The sequence below is a fragment of the Ylistrum balloti genome, unplaced genomic scaffold (genome assembly GCF_031769215.1).
Source record: "Ylistrum balloti isolate Yb309-2 unplaced genomic scaffold, AGI_CSIRO_Ybal_v1 Utg369936, whole genome shotgun sequence".
Lineage (NCBI taxonomy): Eukaryota > Metazoa > Mollusca > Bivalvia > Pectinida > Pectinidae > Ylistrum > Ylistrum balloti.
In genome coordinates this window covers 224,009-248,537 of record NW_026782046.1, presented here as the reverse complement: position 1 = coordinate 248,537, position 24,529 = coordinate 224,009, and the positions used below count along the sequence as shown (strand labels likewise).

At 34.2% G+C, this 24,529-nt stretch overlaps 1 protein-coding gene across 1 annotated transcript; it reads right to left on the bottom strand.

The window, feature by feature from the left end:
• Nucleotides 1-19,181: 19,181 nt before the first annotated feature.
• On the bottom strand, nt 19,182-24,350 carry LOC132547135 (uncharacterized). The gene is made up of 5 exons (XM_060210890.1): nt 24,206-24,350; nt 23,598-23,718; nt 23,031-23,164; nt 20,543-20,666; nt 19,182-19,258 (listed from the first exon to the last, which is right to left on the bottom strand). Exons 1-5 carry the CDS (start codon nt 24,348-24,350, stop codon nt 19,240-19,242), a joined length of 543 nt encoding a protein of 180 aa, XP_060066873.1. The 3' UTR covers nt 19,182-19,239.
• Between the last annotated feature and the right edge of the window lie 179 nt (nt 24,351-24,529).

Sequence of the window (24,529 nt, the reverse complement as noted above, 5' to 3'; positions counted from 1 at the left end):
GGAAATAGAACGTGAACATAAGTGACGATTCTCACAGAATCTGACCTGGAATTTTAACAAAAGTTCTCGAAATCAGGGCTCTGTTTATAAGCCATAGATACAATATAAACGCGAATTTTTCCTGCGTTGTATCGTTATTTCCGGGTGGAACCAGATAAATTTGAGATTTTTTCCTAACCAGGGCACTTTCGCATGTTTATGATAATCATTTGTTCGTTTGTTACATTTATCGGCTCATGAACAGACAGGGTCATTTAGAGGCGGGGTCTCATTTAATAACATACTTGCAATCTTGGGTTATTAGTGTAATGCGTCTTGCTTCAAACAAAACCATGTGAGTACAGACCGATCCATTTCTCAGCTTCCCGTGAAACGCAAAACGCCAGTGGTAAGGAGCGTCGGACCTCGTATCTCGGATCTCGACATGAAATTACATTGCTTTATCCGACTGAGCTATCCTTGATAAAGTATCAACATTTAATTGAAGATTTAGAACATCATCAAGCTACACCAGAGAGAAAACCTTGCTTCGTTATCATAGCAGTAACTTTAATAATAGATATATGTTGTTTTTTATTATTATGTTTTGTTGTTTTCTTTTCGGAAAAAGACATTACTGTGCTCTCTCCATTGTTTCTATCTGCAATTTGTTCCTAGATATTATGTTGTACATAATCCTTGTTCATAAACATAAAAAACAATTTTCGAAAGTCGAGAGAAAAATTTCTCACATTCGGAATTCAATATGATACTCTTGTCTGATGGATTTAAGCATATTAAACTGATAAGGTAAAGTTTTTTTCATTTTAATGGTTCAGTCATACCAAATGATTTAAACTTAATTTTCGTAAATACGAAATTGCTTCAACTTCACACGAAGGGTTCTTTTTTATGACGTCACAATCCATTTAAAGTCAGTAGCCCCCTGGAGATGTTACGTCATATTAAAAATAACGAATAGTTCAACTTCGTTTTATTAAACGAGTGTCTAATACAATTGAGGACATTTGTGTAATTTCACTTAAAGAAATGTTTATCAAGATGTAAAAATATTAGTTCGAAACAGTGAAAAAGATATATTCCTCTAACGATGTGCCACTATTTCTTTAAACCGCTATTATTTTAGATACACAATTTGACAGGTAAGAAAAAAGCGCAAAGAAAATCTCACATATTTTTACTTTTTTTTTTATAATTTGTATGTATTTAATACAGGTAAATGTAACAAATTAACAAAAATGTTCATCGTGTGCAATAAGAAATTAACTTTGTTTTGAATGGAAGAATTCAACTGTCACACTTTTATCAGCAGATGTGGCTTCTAGTAAAACAGAAACAGCGTTTACTTATGATTGTTAAAGTATGTACCTCATTTTATTTAGCGTTACCACTGAGCATTATATATATACACTTTTACACCTAAAGCTGTTTATGGGGTTGTAAATAAATCATTAAAAGGCTGTGCCTGTTAGTGGCTGATAAGGATGTACTGTGATAAATAATCTGAATGCTTTCACAAAGAGATTTTAGTTTAAGCATTCCCCCCTCTTAATTATAGCTTTATGAAGGCTAACACACTTCCCTAGTCGGTGTATTCTGTCTTATCAGGACTGTCCAATCGAGGTCAAAACAATAATTGTTAAAACAAGAAATGTAATCTCCTTTGGTTAAAAAGTATATTTGTCTCATCATTACACCAAATACATACACATGACACTTTTAATCGTAACAAGTGTGGTGTGTTATTATCTTGATTCTGCAGTGACGGCCGCGCAACATCATGTTTAACTTGCGCTAGGATTAAATCTACTTACTACTACAACAAGAAAATTGCTTTGTGAAGTAGGTTGTAGTCTAATATTGTGATAATCTTACATACTCTCTCATACTTGGTACTTACTTATGTGGTGGGCCCTTTAACTGCTGTATAAGACGCATGAGTAGCAAACTGTTCTTTCACAGATACAAACCTTAGTAGAATGAATGACGGGAATTTCTGTAATCGATAATGAAAAGTATCCATAAATCTGGAATTCAAAACCGTTTATTTCTTGTTAGTTTGGATAAAGGTTAATTAAAACAGATTCCAGATAGATTCCAGATTCAAAGAAACTATTTAATTTCAACTCTGTCTACAACGGTATTTCTAAAAGATGAAACATGTTACGATGACAATTTAAAATGTTCTGGCTAACTCAGTAGATAGTTTTCTATACATAAGTCAAACAATAGGGTAGTAAATTATATCGATGACGTGTAAATTATAGACAATTCTACAGTTAAGGATGATATGGAGGTTATTATGACATGCTTTTCAATCATAAGGATTCACATTAAACATATTTTTGAAACTCCTGGTTTCACATATTTTTTCGGAACTCCCGATTTCATATATTTTTCTGAACTCTTGCTTTAGCATATTTTGAGGAACATATATAGTTTCACATATTTTGTAGATTCCCTGTTATCACGTATTTTGATGAACTCCAGGTTTCACATATTTTAAGGAACACCTGGTTTCGCATATTTTGGGAAGCTCATGCTTTCAACATATATTTGTGGTGGGTTGTGTAGTTTCATGGATAAATTATCATTGAATGGTTTATGGCCCCGCTAGTGATATACAGCGTTGACGATGTCCGTTTTTCACGTCTCGTCCCGTTTTGAAACAAAAACATATTTGGCAAAACCTCTAAACAGATTTCATTCATATTAACCCTAAAATATGCCATAACATTAATGTCGACACCTTATCAAGTTGATATGACCAGTGTGCAAGTTTGATGGGTCAAAGATCACATTTGACAATTTATGGAAATTCATTAAACAGTGATACTTATATGCGTGGGACATTCGTGTCTTATATATGTGTTCTGTAATTATTTGCACAAAAACATGCGAAATTATCTGTGAAAGTCCATGGTTGACATGGAGTAGCATTAGAAATTATTTCGTTTTATCTTTAATTTTCATTGTTGTTTTCCTATTTTTTTGTTTGTTTTGTTTATAACTTGTGAGTATTTCAATTTATTTATTTTATTTGTTTTGCTCCTGATTTATCACATACATCTTTGGATATTTACTTGATAAAAACAAATAAAAACACGAAAATGCCATGAGCGATCAAATGGAAAGGAATTCGGAGAATGTATTGTTGCTATGGAGACACGGCTCTGTTGTACCATTCCGAACATTGATATCGTAACGCCCTTCATTCCGTAATAAAACCACCTGATCAGTTTCCCTGTCTAAAATAAGCAGTTTCATTTCAAACTTTTAGGGAAGACTTCGTCATACTTAGGATGTGCTGATCACGTTTTAGTTCATTTGAATAGTGACACGTGTTAAATTGTACATATGTATTTTTGAAATATTCATATAGATGATAAATACTAAATTTATTGAACTAAGGGGCTTGTGAACCACATTATCCAGATTTATAAATTATTAATTTTGACTTTGCTCAATCGCCTCATGTATTTCAAAATTAATGCGCTTAACATGAATGACGAATCCTAGATGGACGAAACAGCAGTGTAATTATGTTTACTTCATGTTTTGGCTCCACTATATCTATTTCTAAAATTGTATAGAATTCCATGTACTTGTATGTTTTTTGTACAATCTTTGATATCTAGCAACATTGATTGGGAAACCTCAACGTGTGATAACTAATCCTACAAAACTAACACGAATAGATAACGTTTCTCAACACGAACCACAGTTCAACATGCCGTTAAATGAACAAAACGTCACCATAAAGCTACAGTGCATGTAGACTTTAAGGTTTGTCAATGATGCTAATAGTTTAAAGTGTGGCATTCCGCAATTAAAATAGTTGAACTAGAAAATTTGATAAATTGGATAATTTTAAAGAAACGATCGTAACAACCGATCGTAAATTACAACATTTGTTATAATTACACAAAAGCTGGATACAATAGATGTACAAAATGAAGTTGGTTTTGTTTATTATATTCAGATTGTAAATCTCAGTGATGACATGGTCTGTACGTGTATATGACTTTGTGTTTTATTTCACTTGTTTAACCAGATCTTGTTACTGGGGCTGCGGTAGTCTAGTCGATCGAGCTACGGACTATACAACCCCAGATGATAATCCGAGATGCGCGTTTCGATTACTACACGACGGAACTCCCGTATGTTGTTTAGCGAGGTATAGTAACCAACAGCTGCTGCAAAGAGATCTTATCTTAACAAAATTTCATGCTTGCCCATTTTACTGTGTCAAAAATATCTACTATAGTAATGAATATATTTGTACACAAAATGCGTACACATTTCGTGTCAGAAACGTGTAGTTAGTAGCAGATTTTTGACTCAAAATATGTACGTACATATTTTGAGTGTTTTATCAGTCCGTTTTCGGCCATCGTAATTTTCGGATTTGGACTCTCCACGAATATTAAAGCGAAATTAAATCCCTAGTGAAATTTAAGTGTTTTGCAGAAAACTGAGAACAAATCTTACAATTTGATGCAAACATTAATTTAAGTGATTTCTTTCAAACGTGGTTTGATTGGGTGACTTCAACTCTGTTTGTTGAAACACGTGTCAACTGTAATTTAATTATAGTCAGTGTTTTGTCCAATCACGTGAGGTAATGAATCGAAGTAATACATTTATAAACTACAATATTGACGAGTACATTTATTTGCAGGCAAAGATTGTAATCATCTTATTAGAAAGACAAAAATAAGAACATTGCAAGGTTATTTTTAGCAAACATCTAAGTCATTATATGGAACCGTCGTGGTGATTTGTATTATGCCCTGAAAACTGACCCATACAACGCGCCTATTTTTCTTTAATAGTAAGCAAATACATAATAACATATGTTTGTGTAAGGAACTACAAGCTTATTTCAGGACTAGCTTATTTTTGAGGTCGGCTTGTCCATTTCTTAGGATATGTCTATAAGTCGATGGGCAATATAATTGAAGATGTATATCTTGGTTCATGCCATGTACACGTAACCTTTGAAATGCTGGAGATAGCAAGCTAATTTAATTTGTGTTTGATAAATAACAAAGGTTGTATAAAATACACAGAAGTAAATAACATCTTTTATTTCAAAATTAGAGTTAGATACAGCTGAGCCAAACAATGAATAAAACTGCATCACACAGTTGTTTCGTCCTTCTATAACTCGTCAGTGATGCTACATCATACAGTAGTTTCGTCCTACTAGGACTCCTCAGTGATGCTACATCATACAGTTGTTTCGTCCTTCTAGGACTCGTCAGTGATGCTACATCATACAGTTGTTTCGTCCTTCTAGAACTCGTCAGTGATGCTACATCATACAGTTGTTTCGTCCTTTTAGAACTCGTCAGTGATGCTACATCATACAGTTGTTTCGCCCTTCTAGAACTCGTCAGTGATGCTACATCATACAGTTGTTTCGCCCTTCTAGAACTCGTCAGTGATGCTACATCATACAGTTGTTTCGTCCTTCTAGAACTCGTCAGTGATGCTACATCATACAGTTGTTTCGTCCTTCTAGAACTCGTCAGTAATGCTACATCATACAGTTGTTTCGTCCTTCTAGGACACGTCAGTGATGCTACATCATACAGTTGTTTCGTCCTTCTAGAACTCGTCAGTAATGCTACATCAAACAGTTGTTTCGTCCTTCTAGGACTCGTCAGTAAGGCCAATGGCCTAAATGTTGAAGCGTGGGAGGCAATTGAGAAAATCCAAAGTGATCGAAAGACCATTCAAAATCCATACGGGGAGATGCAGCAGATCCATAATCAAATTTCGATTTATTCATATGTCACATAATTTTAGGACAACGTCACGTGTATATTCTGAACCGTGCCACTATTTCAATGAATTGAAATGTGGGATGCAGGTTATGGCAAACCTGGGGGACTAAAATCATCAACAAAATGTTGACAGAAATTTAGATATATTTTATCCCTTTTCATACGACTCTGACGAATCAAAACTAAACTAGATTTTACTTTTCCCACACATTTCGTGAAGATGAGAGAAGAAAATGAAGTAAGTACTACTTCAGAAGGTAGGAAAGGTCGTTGTTCGTCATCACAGCGACACTAAAGAGTCAACATCAGCAACCCAACGTTAGTCATCGACCGAAGTATACACTGAAATCGGGTAAGTGTATAGTCAGCATGAACGTATATATTAACAAATGCCATTTCAGATCTCCATCATTTCAACAGTGTAAAAGTAGCAAATTAAGTAAGTTGATCATTTAATCACGTGATGTGTCACAAAATTCTAGTCATAGTGAAGAAGGAAAAAAAAGAAATTTGATATTGCGTTACATGCACTTCCTCCGGATCATACCGTCTTTTCCTCCACGTTCTTTTTCCACCAGTTTAGGTGGAAAGTTTGTGTTTGTTCACAGAATGTTCATTATGTTTTTTTCACACGTTGTTTTTCTGTTTTTCACCGCAATTAGTTTACTTTCGTGTATATATCTTAACAACAATGGTAATTAAACAGCGCTCTCGCAAAAAGGTGTTCTCAATTTAAACATTGCTTTATATTCACTGTGATTTTTACTTTCTCGACTGTCAGAACATTTTAAAACGACAAAACCTTAAGTAATCATACACATATATAGCTTTAATGACTACAAAAGGAGGGCTAATTGAGAAGTTGTGAGCCTTGTATAGAAGAAGTTAAACAGGGATATCCTTTTTCAGCTCTAATATTCCCTGGCTATTTAAAGACTGATGTGATCTGATCTGTTTATGTCGAAGAGGTGGAACTATGATGTAAACAAGGCAAGTGGATGATATAACAACACTAGGGAATGATGTCCCTTTATATGCAACAGTGAAAAGATTGGTGGCGGAATGTAGGCGTGGCAGGCAGGGCCTTGGGGATGACGCCTGTTGCTGTTGCAACCAAGAAATGGTTATTTAAGTCCATGATATTGTTCTGGCTGAAAAGCGAGTTACAGATATATATATATATATATATATATATATATATATATATATATATATATATATAGTCAGTACAGTTGGGAATTCGCAAGAAAAACTACGTTCTATTCTCACCGAAGATCTTGCAATGAGAAAGCTTTCAGCCCGTTGGGTACCAAGACTTCTGACAGCTGATCAGAAGCACATCAAACGGACTTTGTCTCGTGCTAATACCTTTTTATTGGCAGATCCTGCTTACTGTCTGTAGAGGTTTGTGACTATGGATGAAACATGGGTACTTCGTTTCACCACAGAGGCAAAGCAACAGTCTAAACAATGGACGCACCCTGGTTCACTCCCACCAAAGAAGGCAATGACTGTTCCATCAGCTGGAATGGTTATGGACACGGTTTTCTGGGATGCTGATGGTATACAGATGGTAGATTATCTGCAAAAGGGACAAACAATCAGTGGCACATATTATTCACCATTTCTTAAGCAGTTTAGAGAAAATATAAAACTCAAGCACTCAAGTGTGTTGTGCTACCAGAATAATGCCCTGCCCACAAGTCTGTCATTGCTATGGCTGCCATCAAGGATTGGGACTTTGAACTGATTGAGTATCTGCTTTATTCTCCTGTTCACTTGTAAGTCTGATGTACGGTCTTCAAGATTACAGGTGGCAGACACTGCTTGTGGACTATTAGTCCCTGGGGTTAGCTTGACCTGAGTGCCACATTTTCATTCATACGAATGATAGCACGGTTCAAATATATACATGGCGTTCTTCAAAAAATATATATATATATATATATATATGATTTTTCTTTTCTTTACTGAAGTACGGGGTTAGTGCACACCCATCTGAATTTTGACATTTCTTTCGATCATTTTGGACTTTCCTCCTAGGTATAGAATTTAGAATCTTGGCATCGCTGACCTGACTGTATGATGCATTTAAATTTTTTGTTAGCTCTACTGTATCTAATACAAATTTTAAAGTTGATATCAACTTGTTTGTCTTCTTTACAGTAACACCTAGGCCCTTAGCATCACTAATGAGTACTGAAAAGACAAAACAACTGTTTGGTGGTGTTTCTTTTATTCTATGCTGTACAGGATAAAAACAAAATCCATTGAAAGGTATTATTCACTGATGATTTTGTACTTTCTTTCAGGAATATTATTTCGATCAGAACATACTCATGCAATACGGAACGTATTTTTTAACATTCCAGCTGTTCTTTCTCTTTAGTTTTGCTTTTTTCAAACTTTTTGTTGATCTTAATGTAGGTCTCTACCGGCTTAGTCATCTTTTCTTAAAACTACGCGCTTACTGAGAAATTTCACATATATAGGAAAATTTCTTGACTCATTATTCATAACTTGAGATTTGCATTAATCGGTAAATATTCCTTATAACATTTGACATTACTTTGTTTGATTTTCCTGAAAATGCTTTATTCATCAACCCGTTTGAAAAGAAAAACAGAGACAATAGCGACATATTGACGTATGTCTACATAAGCAAAATTATATTTTGTAGGTCATGGTCATTTGATGTGATGGCGGTCATTCATTCATAAAATGTAGATGAATCACAAATAACACTTAGACTGTCATAAAGTGTGTTTCCTGTAGTCAGTGTAAAGCACAAGTCATTCATCTTGTGATAAGTGCTTCGTATCTAGTACGAGACCAACACCAAGATTGTCACTTACAAAGAGTGAAAGGCCGAATATCAAAGGTGACGTTTCAAACTGACCTATGACGGTATTTCATTGCAGAAGCATCCGTTTGCAGAATTAAACTTCCGGTGAAGAACACTATCACGTGGGATATAATGTTCCGCATGGGTGATTGTGTCTGACAGAGGCCATTGAACTTTTTCACATATATTTGACATCAGTCCTTTTAAGATGATCTTAATCAATACAAAGATGAAACAATGCAGAAGTACATTGCTTGTTATAGTTCAACTTTGTCTCATTGTTTCGTGTGAAAATAATGAGGGACAGGTTGAATAACTTTAATTGCCCGGAATACATATAGATTCAGAGCTACAGTGTCAATTACACTATGATAATTATGTCAAAAAGTTATATACATGATTTTAGAACTAATTTTCAAATGAACTCTCTATTTTTCTATATTTATTGTTATTTCCATGGTTTCTAGTCTTGCTTGCCAAAATAATAAAAGAAGTTGAAGTTGTTCTTTATTTGCATGAAATATAAAGTAAAATAAGTTGATGTTTATCAAAACATTAACTACCTCACACACACACACACACACGCGCGCGCGCGCACACACCACTACCTACACCCACACGATTCGTAACAAGATACATATTTAATCAGTAACATGCATGTGTGCTTCATTAAATATGTTAGCTGAGCATCTATGTATACGTTATCTCGCCAGTGTACACACTTCACAGTAATAGAATTATTCATTATCAACTGCTATTGTATTTTTTGGCTAATATGTCAAATCATTTCGGTATTATTCTTTGGTTTATTCCTACCATTTCCTTCAGGGAACAAGCCATATCACTATGCGAGGAGATCCTGCGATAATATGGGATAATATCATCATAGCGCTTGAATTTTAATTATTTCCTTTGATTATTATCTTGAAATGCTACTGATAATTACTTCCCAACTGTAGCGATGTCCTGTAACTCTTGACACAGTCTTCTAGTATTCCTGAAATAGAGAACTAAGAAATAACCAAAACGGTTCAGAAAACGATAAAGGTCCATTCCTTTTCTGCTTTTTGTGTTACTATGGTCTTATTTTACACGAATAAATCATGAATACATATGGATATCAAATAATTGATTCTTCCACTGATTTATCTTCATTTTGACACTTCAATGTATTCACTTCTTACTTACATGGCGGGTGTCACCGATGAAGAAGACGGTTAATTTTCCTGAACACCTGGTCTATTTATTCCTGTACTTTTTTCAGGAGTCTCCGTGTATATCTTTCTTTTGTTCGTATTTTGCTACAGTTTTATTAGTTTGAATTATAACTATGTTGACGTTTGTTATTTTTGTCGTTTTACGTATTTATTGCATATGAGCTTTTAACGGATAATACAAAGAACCGTATAATATTTACAATATATTTGTTATCATAATGTATCATTGATATTACACATAGCATACTCAAAATAACTAATAGTAGCATTTATATGATATGTTTGTTTCACATTTCATAAACAGACATACAGACAAACCTATAGTAAAAGCCATTCAAATGAACACTTAAAAGCGAATTCTAAACGTATGTATTTTATCTAGAGTTAAAGTATCGTGAGTGGCATTTTCTGACCTGACATAAATGAATGACATAGACAGGCATTTGTGTCATACAGGTGACCGTAAAAGCAGGTATGATTTATCGTCAAATTAATCCATTCGTCAAAAGTAGTTCCAATACAGTTGAAATAAATCATTTAAAATCTGGAAATGTGTATTTTGAAAGCAAGTATGTATATTCTTTATTAAAGAGGGGTTATCACGCCATTAAGTATTTTGCAATAAAACTATTAATTTTCAATTTACACTTCTCTTAAGTCTGCATCAAAAGAAATAGCATAACGTCTTGTTTATATGTGTGTGCCACTAGGAGATCACAACGACTAATGTATCAGATATTATTAAAATGTTATTGCACTGGCGCACTTCGAAATTTGAAATTTTCTTAAACAAATATAATAATATGTACCAAAAGTTCGTCTTTACACCTTTAAAGTTCTGTCTTTTGATAACATGCCAGGGAGACCTTTGAAATCATAAAGCTTTCGATTATTGGTCATCTAAAACACTTGTCAAAGTTGCTGACACTTAAAATTAAGTTTGACAATTTAAAGACCTTTGAAGACCACACAATGATAACATGCAATATATTATAACAAAAAAAGATCTCTCTTAAAAAGATGTTTCCGCGTTTGAAAATAATTATGATACATTATATTCAATTGTAAGTTAATGATCCAATTGCCCGCTAACATTTGCTGAATCTTTGAATCATTTTCTTATATGCTTGTGTTAGTAGTTTTTTTATGCGTTAACTTCGTTTAACCTGGCCACGGAGATCATCCAATTTCCTACCACACGGTGCATCAATAATTTTTTCACTTCTTGTGTGGCCGCTGCTGTTCTTTTACATAAGTTACTTTAAAACGCTGCATTCAAGTTAGAAGATATTAAAAAAGATGCAGATCATTTTTATTAGATGGTCAGAATTTCGTTTCAACGTCAGGTGTCAATGTCTATGCATATGTTAAGTCAATTGTTTGAAGATAATCTTGAGTATTTTTACGGTTATAACACAAACGTAACCTTGGCATAAACCGATGATATGAATATATCGCAGGAAATAATGATGTTAATTCTTGAGAATTAATAAACTAAGATTTGTTCACTGTCAAATACATGTTTTGCCACATGGTGTCTGGAAATCCTGAATTGAGAAATGTGTAAAAAGACAAAAAATAAAAAACGAGGGCATATTGCAGTTAACGTCGTGGTTGGTTTACATTTAACATTGAAAACATGTTAGCTCCTTTGACTATGAAAAACACATGTACACATTGAATGTTGAGAGGCCGTATATACCGACAAGTCAACAAAAGCACAATCAAAAATGAAACTAGAAATATGAACAAAAGATTATATATAACGATAATATAAAGATACAATCATAATCACAAATAATAAAAACATAAACAAAAAAGAAAGATTCTTGTTGGCTGATTTGTTTTATTCATACGTTGCTGAATTAATTGAAGAGCTTATCAAAACAGGTAACAGAAACCTTACAAAATTATTTAATTTCGCTTTCAGATATATTAATGACGTCTTGGCGTTTGATATCAAGAAATTATTTATTCGTTATCCAATGACCTGTTCCCATTATCACGATTTTCGTGGAAAAAGTCGTCAACTGTCGGACAAAATCGTAACACAGGAGTTCAAAACTGCAGGTTGATGAAAATTATAAAAATTTTGTGTGATATGATGACGTGATATGTTGAGTAGTTATTCACGTAATAATCTACTAAAAATAACCATAACCTCGACCAGATTGCAACAAAATGTATTTATCTATTTTGATTGGAGTCATCAGTAATACAGTGTATAACATGGAATAGCTCCCAGGAACGAACAGTTATGCAACACAATATATATGAATTGTATAGCAAGACCAACTCAAATGCAGTAAAACATTGCCAAAATATTCCACCAGAGATATTGCACTGAAAAATATTGAACTATCAAAAAAGCTTTTCACCTCCTTGAAAGTGACGTTAATGGCAAAGAAACATATATATTGGCTATCACATATGGTCAAGTGCTTATTTTATGTACTTTTTCAAAACTATACGTATTTCTGAAATGACAAGCAAATTCTTACAAGCATTATATATATATATATATATATATGTGTGTGTGTGTGTGTGTGTGTGTGTGTGTGTGTGTGTGTGTGTGTGTGTGTGTGTGTGTGTGTGTGTGTGTGTGCATGTGCAGCATGTTTTGGAAATAAGACGTGCTTACTTGTATGTATGATAGTGAAAACACACTTCTATACAATTTTGTCTCGTAATATAAAATGGAACAGTTTTTTTTCTTAACTGGGTCTGTCCGACTACCAGACGACTTTAGCACAAACGCAATCATAAAACCGATCTTAACTTTTAAATCTAACGTTCATGCAACAAATTATTTCACTGAAACTCACAAATCCCCCATCCTTCACTATTCATGTGAACAAAAGGTTGGAATTGTTAAAATGTATGATATAATTTCAATTAGTTTTAAAACCCGAATTCCTCTTGATAATGAGGACCACAATATGGAAGTACTTTCCTGTCGACATCATCAATAAGAAAATAACCGGCGACATCATCAATAAGAAAATAACCGTGTAGAAACGGTTCAGTTAAATTTGCAAGAAGTCAGGTCTTCCTCAACCTTCATCAGTATTACCATGATAGCATTTTAGCTATTTAAAAATTGCATAGAGAATAATTAAATTATTTTTTTTCATCATTGTTTATGGTGTTATTAATGTTTTGTATGCATAACCTGATATGTCGTTCAATTCAGCCTCGCAGGTCTACTGTGAATATTCCTAAATTCTCACGTGTGAAGAGAAAATCTCTCATTTAAGAAACTTATACACACATACCATATTCCAATGTATTATAAACCAAGTTATTATTGAAAATGAGGTTGATTAATTAATGATTAACTTCAATAGTTTTTTTCTATATTGGACACTTCTGATGGTTGCTGTTGAATTTTGACTATTTGGTAATGTTTATTTGTACATTGACCGATTTTTTTTATAGTTATCACATCATTTCGATATCAAAGTTTGCTTACTTTATCTTTTTACCCTGCTTCGAGCTCATCAGAGTGAATTTTTGGGGACTTTTAACTGTTACAATGTATAAACCAATCTGTGTGAAAACATCTGTGCCCATTAATATGGCTTTAAACCATGACACGATTTGAATAGCTAAAGCAATACTGACTTATGACATTATAACACTCTTTCATGGTTAGTAAATAGAGATTCCTCATTTATGGATGTTTGTATCGTCCATTTATTTTATCTTTCCGAAACCATTATCTATTTTCGCCTCCTAGGTTTAACTCTTAGCATCACTGACGAGTCCTAGAAGGACGAAACAGCTGTATGATGTAGCATCACTGACAAGTCCTAGAAGGACGATACAGCTGTATGATGCAGTATAGTTCATTGTTTGGCTCTACTGTGTTGTATCCAAAGTTGTATTGTACCACAAAGATGCATGCTTATAAATGAAATGGGAGTAGTCTTCATTTTATGAAGTACGTTTACAATTTTTTTCCGAGAAAAATATTATCTGGCAATCCCAATTTGTTTTTGAAGGATTTAGGCGTACAGACAAGTATAAACCACTTAACTTGGTGAGACATTTTAAATGTATGTATGTAACATGCATTTTCTTCCGGAATTTTTTTCTCAATTATAATAGTTTTCGTTTATGAGAACTATAATTAATTACCCCTCTTTTATTTAATTCAATCGTAGATTTTATTGTTAAGAACACCTTCCACCTATATACATGCAGGAACACCTTCCACCTATATACATGTAGGAACACCTTCCACCTATATACATGTAGGAACACCTTCCACCTATATACATGTAGGAACACCTTCCACCTATATACATGTAGGAACACCTTCCACCTATATACATGCAGGAACACCTTCCACCTATATACATGTAGGAACACCTTCCACCTATATACATGTAGGAACAACTTCCACCTATATACATGTAGGAACACCTTCCACCTATATACATGCAGGAACACCTTCCACCTATATACATGCAGGAACACCTTCCACCTATATACATGCAGGAACACCTTCCACCTATATACATGCAGGAACACCTTCCACCTATATACATGCAGGAACACCTTCCACCTATATACATGCAGGAACACCTTCCACCTATATACATGTAGGAACACCTTCCACCTATATACATGTAGGAACACCTTCCACCTATATACATGCAGGAACACCTTCCACCTATATACATGCAGGAACACCTTCCACCTATATACATGTAGGAACACCTTCCACCTATATACATGTAGGAACACCTTCCACCTATATACATGTAGGAACACCTTCCACCTATATACATGTAGGAACACCTTCCACCTATATACATGCAGGAACACCTTCCACCTATATACATGTAGGAACACCTTCCACCTATATACATGTAGGAACACCTTCCACCTATATACATGTAGGAACAACTTCCACCTATATACATGCAGGAACACCTTCCACCTATATACATGTAGGAACCTCCTAAACCAACAAATATAAACAAATACACAAACGATAAATAGATATGAGAAGGAAGTGAAGATTATGACAGGATATTTTTTTCATATGTCGCCCTCGCAATCAAACCTGCCATGCTATATAGAAATTGTAGATATATATGGAAATTTATGCATCATTATCTGTGGGAAAAATACTGTATCCACCAGGAACTTTTTGTGTGTATTTTCCATTAGCCATTTCCTGAATTTCAAATACAGCCATAAAACACCCAACTATAACTAGCTCCTACTGTAAACAGTTAATATACACAAGGAGATAATTCATAATTTATTATAAACTTATTAGAAATCGCCTCTAACAAATTTACTATTTTACCAGACTTCAGTGTTCTGAAGGTTTTCGATCAGTCCTCGCAACGATATGTCAATTCAAACATATTATGATACGAACCAGGATATCCAGAAGCAGCATCCATTAGATTTTAACAAGATATTCGCCATGTTTCTTAGAAAAAAAAGCTGAAATTATAATTGATTAAAACATATCGCTAATACAAGAATAAGATGTGCACCTTTTTTTGAACAAGTACTCCATGTTTTTTATAAGAAAAAAATGAAACTGAAATTCATTCAAATATATTGCCAACACAAACCCATTTGGAATAGCTCTAATGCTTATTTTCTAATGAATGCATATCAATTACTCCATCTACATCACAATTGAAAATTGAAATATTTTCACTTTTGCTCTGCTTGTTCAAATTAAATATTGAAAATCAGAATCAGGAGTACCCTATTTTCTCGGATAGTTATTGATAAGATAACTCTCCATTATGTTCCATTATGCAACAATCTGTATATTTATTGGTAATGGTTTTAAATTGACAGTCAAACCAGTTAAAGTAAATAACAAATACAGTGTAAGTACGCGTGTAACTCTTAACTAGAAATAAAAAACTTTTTATCAAGTTGGTTGCAGAATGGCCAATCGTTTCCTTGTGTTGTGATTCTATTCTAAGAAAAACATCAAGAAAATACCAACATGGCATCAGAAGCATAATGCAAACTCAAATTCCATAACACTAAGGAAAACTATGAGCAAAAGACAGATTTACACGGAGACTAATGAAAAAGTACAATGAGAAAAAGACCATGTGTTCCGGAAGAGTAAGCGTCTTCTGCCTCATCGACGACACCCGCCATGGTCAATCCAACAACCAAACCAACAGGCAAACTAACGAGCATCAAATACGTCCAGTTTCATGTCACACAAGGATATAAATTATTTCTCAACGAGATCACTATGGCGACCACAAAACTCCCCATAATTTTCATCAACCTGCGTCTTTTTAACCCTTGTGTTACAAATTTGTCAGTCAGTTGACTACTTCTTGCACGAAAATCGTGATAATTGGAATAGGCCCTTGAATACCGAATCAAGTGTGGCATGTAAATACCATAGGTTGGAAATGCAGAAATGAAAAATTCACAATAGAGAAATCATCACGTTTATCATACATTTTGATGGAAAGCTGTCAATGTCGGCTTCGTTGTAAGAAATTGTAAGGAAAGATTGAGATAAGAAGCATATGTAGAGGAGTCTGTCGTGTCTTTGATTTCCAGTTCTGGTGGATATATACGATGGACGTAGTGAGTTCGTTATTTAAAGACTTATTCCAAATATCATGTCAACATGATCTCGTTGGACAAAAATATTTCTGGTTACGATGAGTAAGTTCAATTATTACTAGAATGCCTTTGATTTCGTTGTTTTAATTTGTTTCACGTTTCAAAAACGTGCCATTTATAATACTTGGATTAACTTAGATTTTCATGGCGAGTGACGCCTGTGAACCCGCACTTCTTCGTGTGTATCGGTGTAAATCTTTCATTTAATTTTCTATCTTTTGTCTCCGTTTAATCGTGGTGTTTGAAGAGAGCGCTGTTAAAACAGTACATTTATCAACAGAAAACAAAATTCAAACTCGTCGATGAAAATAAGTTTTATTAATAATTTGACAACAAATTAAACTGTAAATTTAACAAGTAAAAATTGTTATGAAAAATTCGAACATGATTAAAAAAGTAGACATATGGAATTCATTTAAGGTGACATTTAAAACCGAAATGTGTTTCTTTAAAGTTTATTTTAATAAGGAAGATGATTATTAATGGCAGGTAGGGTATCTTTAATTATTATAATGAAACATATATACAAACACCAATCTTAAATTTCATATCAGTTAGTTTTTGTCAGTAAAGACAAATGGACGGACAAGTATTTTCTATGGATGCTGAAAGTCCGATATATTTTGTTCAAATTTATTTAAATACTTAATTGCAATATTGGAAAAAAAATAACATTATCTCTCAAAGCAGGATATTTAAATGGAATGATATATAAAATTTGATATAATTTCACTATAAACATATATAACAAATGTACTATATAATACATAAATAAGTTATTAATCACAATTTGTTTCAGTTTTGAATTCATTGATTTAAATCAATAAAGAAAAGATACATCAAGAACTTCAGATTTACTTGTAACTTTTTGAATCGTTAGACAACAACATATGAACTAGAACCTAGATGTAAACATCCTATGTAATTTCCCAATAATCTCCAGAAATTCAAATGTGTGGCAGAAACGTTAATAAATTTTTACATGATTCTTCATTTCACAATGGACACAACACTTCATATAAATGACACGATGAAAAATACAATTGAATACTTGTGGAGAAAATATTTCAATTATGTTAAGAAAAACAAAACGTTGGTAATAATTATTAATGTAAATATCACAGAAACCTTTATCACATATTTGAATTGATGTATAATACATGTCAGCGATGTTTCTTTTGGATAAACAAAGAAAAAAAAAATTATAAAAAATGATTTTCATATCACCAACAAATAAACATTGTTGTATAGTGAGATCAACAAGATTTTTACAGTTTTCTTACTGGGAATCTAATTTATCAAGTCTTTATGTAACATTAATTTTCTTTTCATAGAAATTGAATTCATCATATATGTTAATGTTATTTTTACTCTCTTGATACAGAAATGGTAACGGTTTTTCAATACAAAGTTCACAGAGTCTTACCAATGTTTCAGATAATGAATAGGTATGGGGTCACCTGCCCGACCATTAAATTTTCCCCTGTACTCTGGTTTCCTCCCACAATTAGACCCCTTCCGTGCTTCCATCCAGGCCAATAACAGTGAGTAGTATAAGCTGGAAAAACTTGTTTCGCAATTGTTGTAAAATAAATAAAGTTTATCATTATAGATAATTGTGTTAACGTTTTACCTACATGCGTGCTATTTGGAGGAAAGGACTATTTGCTATTTCATTTTTAAACCACAAGGGAATTATTTTAATTCAAACTCAAACAGTTACCATGAGATTTTATTAGCAATAAGCATTGAAAGAACTTACATTTTCATCATAAGTTGACTCATTAGACAAGACTTCAATATTTTTTCTTACGTATGTTTTAAATCATGTGATATTTTAGTATGTCTGTTCCTTTTTTGAGTAAGAGAAATTCAAAACTGCATAAATAATCATCATAGAAACTTTATATATACAATCTGAATAACAACAATACATGTTCGCACAGCGAATTCAAATTGATCAACAATGATAATAAAAATGGTATATGTGCTACAGATTTTGTACTCACTGCTACAAGCAATTCGTCCAGCGAATAATGTTCATCGTCTACCTCTACAAAAAGCTAAACATGTGTCACTAGACCATTAATTCAAGATCCTTCCCAACTCAACAAAAATTCGAAGAACTATATGTAACTAATTTCAATGAAATTTCCATTAATTTAATGAAATTTCCAAGAAAACATTTGTTTGTCATACTACTTTATGAAATGCTATGACATTAAGTACCAGTGTGTCAAATCCCGAGGATTCATTCATTTACTACATTACACAGAAAACACCTGTGATTAGTACTTGCTTGAGAAATACGATCCCTAGAATGTTTGAATCAGATGATTTTCAAATTAGAGACAAATCCTTAGCATTACCTGAAAACACACTTTCAACTCTTTTGAATATGACATCAATTCCTTAACTTTAATTATATGTCATTGGTTCTTGTGTTTTTAGAAATTTGCAATTCATTCTTGTGTATATGTCATCAATTTTTGTGTTCCTTCTTAGTGTGATGTCATTCCCTGTCAATTAATTAATGTGTGCTGTGTACTGTACCTTACTTTGAGATGAGTCATCAGTAGTTGTGTAGTTTTATAATGTGCTGTCAATTGATTATAAAATTAAACCAAGTGTCATGTATCATAGAAGTTAACTTTGAAGGTCTCTTTTAAATCAACCTGAAGAAGAAATGCTGTTTTGAAAAGCAGGATCTGTTACATCACAAGATCAGTTGTTTGAGTTGTCTGTCTGGTCATCCAGAACTGCATGCTCTGTAATAAAAACAAAGATATTAATGATTGTGACCAATTACACTTGTGTGTGTGTGGGTGGGTGGGTGATGGTGTGTGAGGGTATGTAGATGTGGGTGTGTGGGGGTGAGGAGGGTGGAGAGGGGATCTTGGCACTCGGCATTGTTTGATCTTTACATGCTCTTTGAATGTCTTTGAAAGTTGTATCTTTTCCTTTCTTTTCTCTTCTCTGATTTTGTTTTCAATGATAAGATATTTGAACATTCCTTTGCAGAGATGATGATAATCTATCTTTACCTGCCATATACAAAATGGCCACCTGGAAGTCATTTTCTTTCTTCTGATCAGTCCCAAGATCAAATGCGCACAAGGAGAGACCAAAGGGGGAACATATCTGATAGATATCCATTTAAGAAATAGCAGTAACAACCTTCACTTTACAAAATTCAAGATGGCTGCCTGTCGGCCATATTGTTTTTCTGATCAGTCCCAAACTCAAACAGGCACAATTAGAGACCTAAAGGAACCTACACATGAAATTTGAGAAAGATCTATATGGTAGTTCTTAAGAAATAGTAATAACAAAATCAAAATCTATGATATTCATCTGTAGGCCATTTTGTTTTTCTGATCATTCCCAAAATCAATTTGGCGCAACTAAGGACCATTGGGAACCTACATGTGAAATTCAAGAAAGATCCATCACGCACTTTTCCAGAAATACCAATAACAATATTTCAAAGTCAAATATGAAATCTGAGAAAGATCTATACAGTAGTTCTCAAGTAATAGCCATAACAAACTTGCAAAGTCAAAATCCAACATGGCCATCTGTTGGCCATTTTGTTTTTCTGATCAGACCCAAAACTTAATGGACACAACTAGATACCAAGGGGAACTTACACATGAAATTTGAGAGAGATCCCTCGCTTCCTTTTCAAGAAATAGTGATAACAAACTTCATTGAAAAAATCCAAGATTGCTACCTGTCAACTATTTTGGTTTTTTTTTTATCAATCCCAAAATTAAAAGGGCACAACTAGGGACCAAGGGAAACTTACACATGCAATTTAAGAAAGGTCCATTCAGTACTTCTCAAGAAATAGCAATGACAAGAATTATTTGCAAACAGAAGGACAATGGAACGTGGACATGGGGCGATTTGAACAGACAACCATCTCATGATGGTTGGATAAAAAAGAGAAAATATCAGATATCAAAAAGAATCTCCTCATATGAGCAATGCAAAATATCACACATAGAACAAGAAAATGATGACATGATATCCAGCTGATAAGTACTTACCCACAGGTATGCCTGCAGTATATTGAAGTGTAGTTCTGTATAGCGTATTCTGAGAAGTCAGTGCAGTGATTGGTCAGGTTTGACCAAATTTCACAGGATCTGGTGGTGTGTCTATCATAGCAAGCTGCAAAATAGTATTTAACAAATAAATATCAAACAAAACTAGTTTAACTTATATAGAATCTTAACAGTATTGATAGATTGATGACTTCATACTCACAGTAAGAGTCGACAGTAAAGTGGGGGTTTAATTGACAAAACATACTCACAGTCAGGGTTGACAGTAAAGGGGGAGCTAAATTGATGAAATCATACTCACAGTTAGGGTTGACAGTAAAGTGGGGGCAAATTGATGAAATCATACTCAAAGTTAGGGTTGACAGTAAAGTGGGGGCTAAATTGACGAAATCATACTCACAGTTAGGGTTGACAGTAAAGTGGGGGCAAATTGATGAAATCATACTCAAAGTTAGGGTTGACAGTAAAGTGGGGGCAAATTGATGAAATCATACTCAAAGTTAGGGTTTACAGTAAAGTGGGGGCAAATTGATGAAATCATACTCACAGTTAGGGTTGACAGTAAAGTGGGGGCAAAATTGATGAAATCATACTCACAGTTAGAGTTGACAGTAAAGTGGGGGCTAAATTGACGAAATCATACTCACAGTTAGGGTTGACAGTAAAGTGGGGGCAAATTGATGAAATCATACTCAAAGTTAGGGTTGACAGTAAAGTGGGGGCAAATTGATGAAATCATACTCAAAGTTAGGGTTGACAGTAAAGGGGGAGCTAAATTGATGAAATCATACTCACAGTTAGGGTTGATAGTAAAGTGGGGGTTAAATTGATGAAATCAAACTCACAGTTACGGTTGACAGTAAAGTGGGGGAAAATTGATGAAATCATACTCAAAGTTAGGGTTGACAGTAAAGTGGGGGCAAATTGATGAAATCATACTCAAAGTTAGGGTTGACAGTAAAGTGGGAGCTAAATTGAAGAAATCATACTCAAAGTTAGGGTTGACAGTAAAGTGGGGGCTAAATTGAAGAAATCATACTCACAGTTAGAGTTGACAGTAAAGTGGGAGCTAAATTGATGAAATCATACTCACAGTTAGGGTTGACAGTAAAAGGGGAGCTAAATTGATGAAATCATACTCACAGTTAGGGTTGACAGTAAAGTGGGGGCAAATTGATGAAATCATACTCAAAGTTAGGGTTGACAGTAAAGGGGGAGCTAAATTGATGAAATCATACTCAAAGTTAGGGTTGACAGTAAAGGGGGAGCTAAATTGATAAAGTCATACTCACAGTTAGGGTTGACAGTAAAGTGGGGGCTAAATTCATGAAATCATACTCACTGTTAGGGTTGACAGTAAAGTGGGGGCAAATTGATGAAATCATACTCACAGTTAAAGTTGACAGTAAAGTGGGAGCTAAATTGATGAAATCATACTCACAGTTAGGGTTGACAGTAAAAGGGGAGCTAAATTGATGAAATCATACTCACAGTTAGGGTTGACAGTAAAGTGGGGGCAAATTGATGAAATCATACTCAAAGTTAGGGTTGACAGTAAAGGGGGAGCTAAATTGATGAAATCATACTCAAAGTTAGGGTTGACAGTAAAGGGGGAGCTAAATTGATAAAGTCATACTCACAGTTAGGGTTGACAGTAAAGTGGGGGCTAAATTCATGAAATCATACTCACTGTTAGGGTTGACAGTAAAGTGGGGGCAAATTGATGAAATCATACTCACAGTTAAAGTTGACAGTAAAGTGGGAGCTAAATTGATGAAATCATACTCACATATAGGGTTGACAGTAAAGGGGGAGCTAAATTGATGAAATCATACTCAAAGTTAGGGTTGACAGTAAAGTGGGGGCTAAATTGATGAAATCATACTCACAGTTAGGGTTGACAGTAAAGTGGGGGCAAATTGATGAAATCATACTCACAGTTAGAGTTGACAGTAAAGTGGGAGCTAAATTGATAAAGTCATACTCACAGTTAGGGTTGACAGTAAAGTGGGGGCAAATTGATGAAATCATACTCAAAGTTAGGGTTGACAGTAAATTGGGGGCTAAATTGATGAAATCATACTCACAGTTAGGGTTGACAGTAAAGTGGGGGCAAATTGATGAAATCATACTCACATATAGGGTTGACAGTAAAGTTGGGGCAAAATTGATGAAATCATACTCACATTTCAGGTTGACAGTAAAGAGGGGACTGGGGTGGGGTACAAGACTAATTGTGTTATTCATGTATATACTTACAGGTAGAGTGGAAAGTTGGAAGGAGACAAGACAAATGATGTCATACTGCCAGATAGGGTCAACTGTAGAAAGGGGACCAGATTGATGATTTCATACTCCTAGATAGGGTTGACATTAGAAAGGAAATCATATTTGTGACATCAAAGTCACAGGTAGGGTCCAACAGGCACCAACACTCAAAAAAACCTGAAAAGAATACTGTTATACGTACAGTTAGGGTCGACAGTAGTGGGCGCTGTCCCATTTCCACAGGATACTGTGGGACAACAGTTTGGAAAGATTGCACCAGTGTCCTGTACTATCCAACAGTTTCCATTGTCCAGGTCTGGGGTATCCGGATGGCAGCTTTATGGAATCAGTACAGAGTGGAGTGATATAATTGTAACACAGGTGCAGATTCAAAACAAACACAAAATAAAAATTAAAAAAAAAAAAAACCCTGCATCCATTTTCCATCATTTTGTTAAGTAATAATTGACAACAGAATATGATAAAATAGATTTATGAATCACTCATACTCAAAGTATAGGCCATATCATGTATGTAACTGAGCTCAAAGTTGTCTAAGATTATGTCAACTACTGTATGACATGATTTGGCATTTAAATCAGTTCTGCAAACATCAGAAATTATTCATGAATACCATTTGAGAAAAAATAAAACTCAGTAGTAAATTGTCTTTCTATTATTTACAGTACCTCTAGATTTTTCTTGTTTTTATGGACTATGTTTTCATTTTTAAACCTTTGATTTGGTCAGAAAAGGATGTTTTTTTTACCTAAGCGTTACAAAATAGTTTCCAGTTGTCTTTCTGTGACAGATTTTAGCATCACAAGCCCCAATTGATGATTTTGTTTCATCCAAATCTGCCATGAAATTTCCATTATAATCTTCACATTCTGAAAAAAATATTGTAAAAAAAATATCTGTATATATGTAAGTTAACAGAAATTGGACATTGAAATTTGAATAGAACCACCAGATGGATAATACTAATCCTGGAACCCCCACCCCACTCCTCCCCACTACACACATAATCCATACTTTGTCTTTGAAAAAATGGGGTGTTTAAAAAAATTGTAACAAATATTCTTGTTCTGAAACCCTTGGTACCGTACTATACATACAACTTTTAAAGACTATCTACATGTTGGTACAGAACAATAATGAAGTCAAACTTCCACAAAATCATGAATAGATATGTATTCAGAACGGGCACTGATCCCGTCTGCAAATATTACAGATGGATTTGATAGTTAGACTAGAACCTGTTGACGACTGACGAAGTGTCTTGTTTAGTTTCAGCTTCATAGTAACCCAACACGATTAGATGCTTCACCGTCTACTTTTCTAGCGTCCGTAGCAACTGAACTGGCAATCACTTACCTCCTGATAACACCGACTTTGACGCAATTTCAATAAATCCGAGTCCAAATTCAAAATTGTTCTGACAAACAACGAACATGAATATTGCAACGATGGTAACGTGCGCTTTTTGTGACAAATTTCTCAGCTTGATGTCACCCGCCATCTTTGTTGTGAAAAAGGCGGAAGTTGAAATGAAATCCTGGTTGTACACGTGTATGGTGTAAGGGAGACAACTCTTTCTAAAGTTTGTCAAAATATGCGGGTCCACTGTGACAGAGACATTTCTGACTGTGTTGACCGGTCACATGACTTCGGACTGTCCCACAACCACATGTACACTCA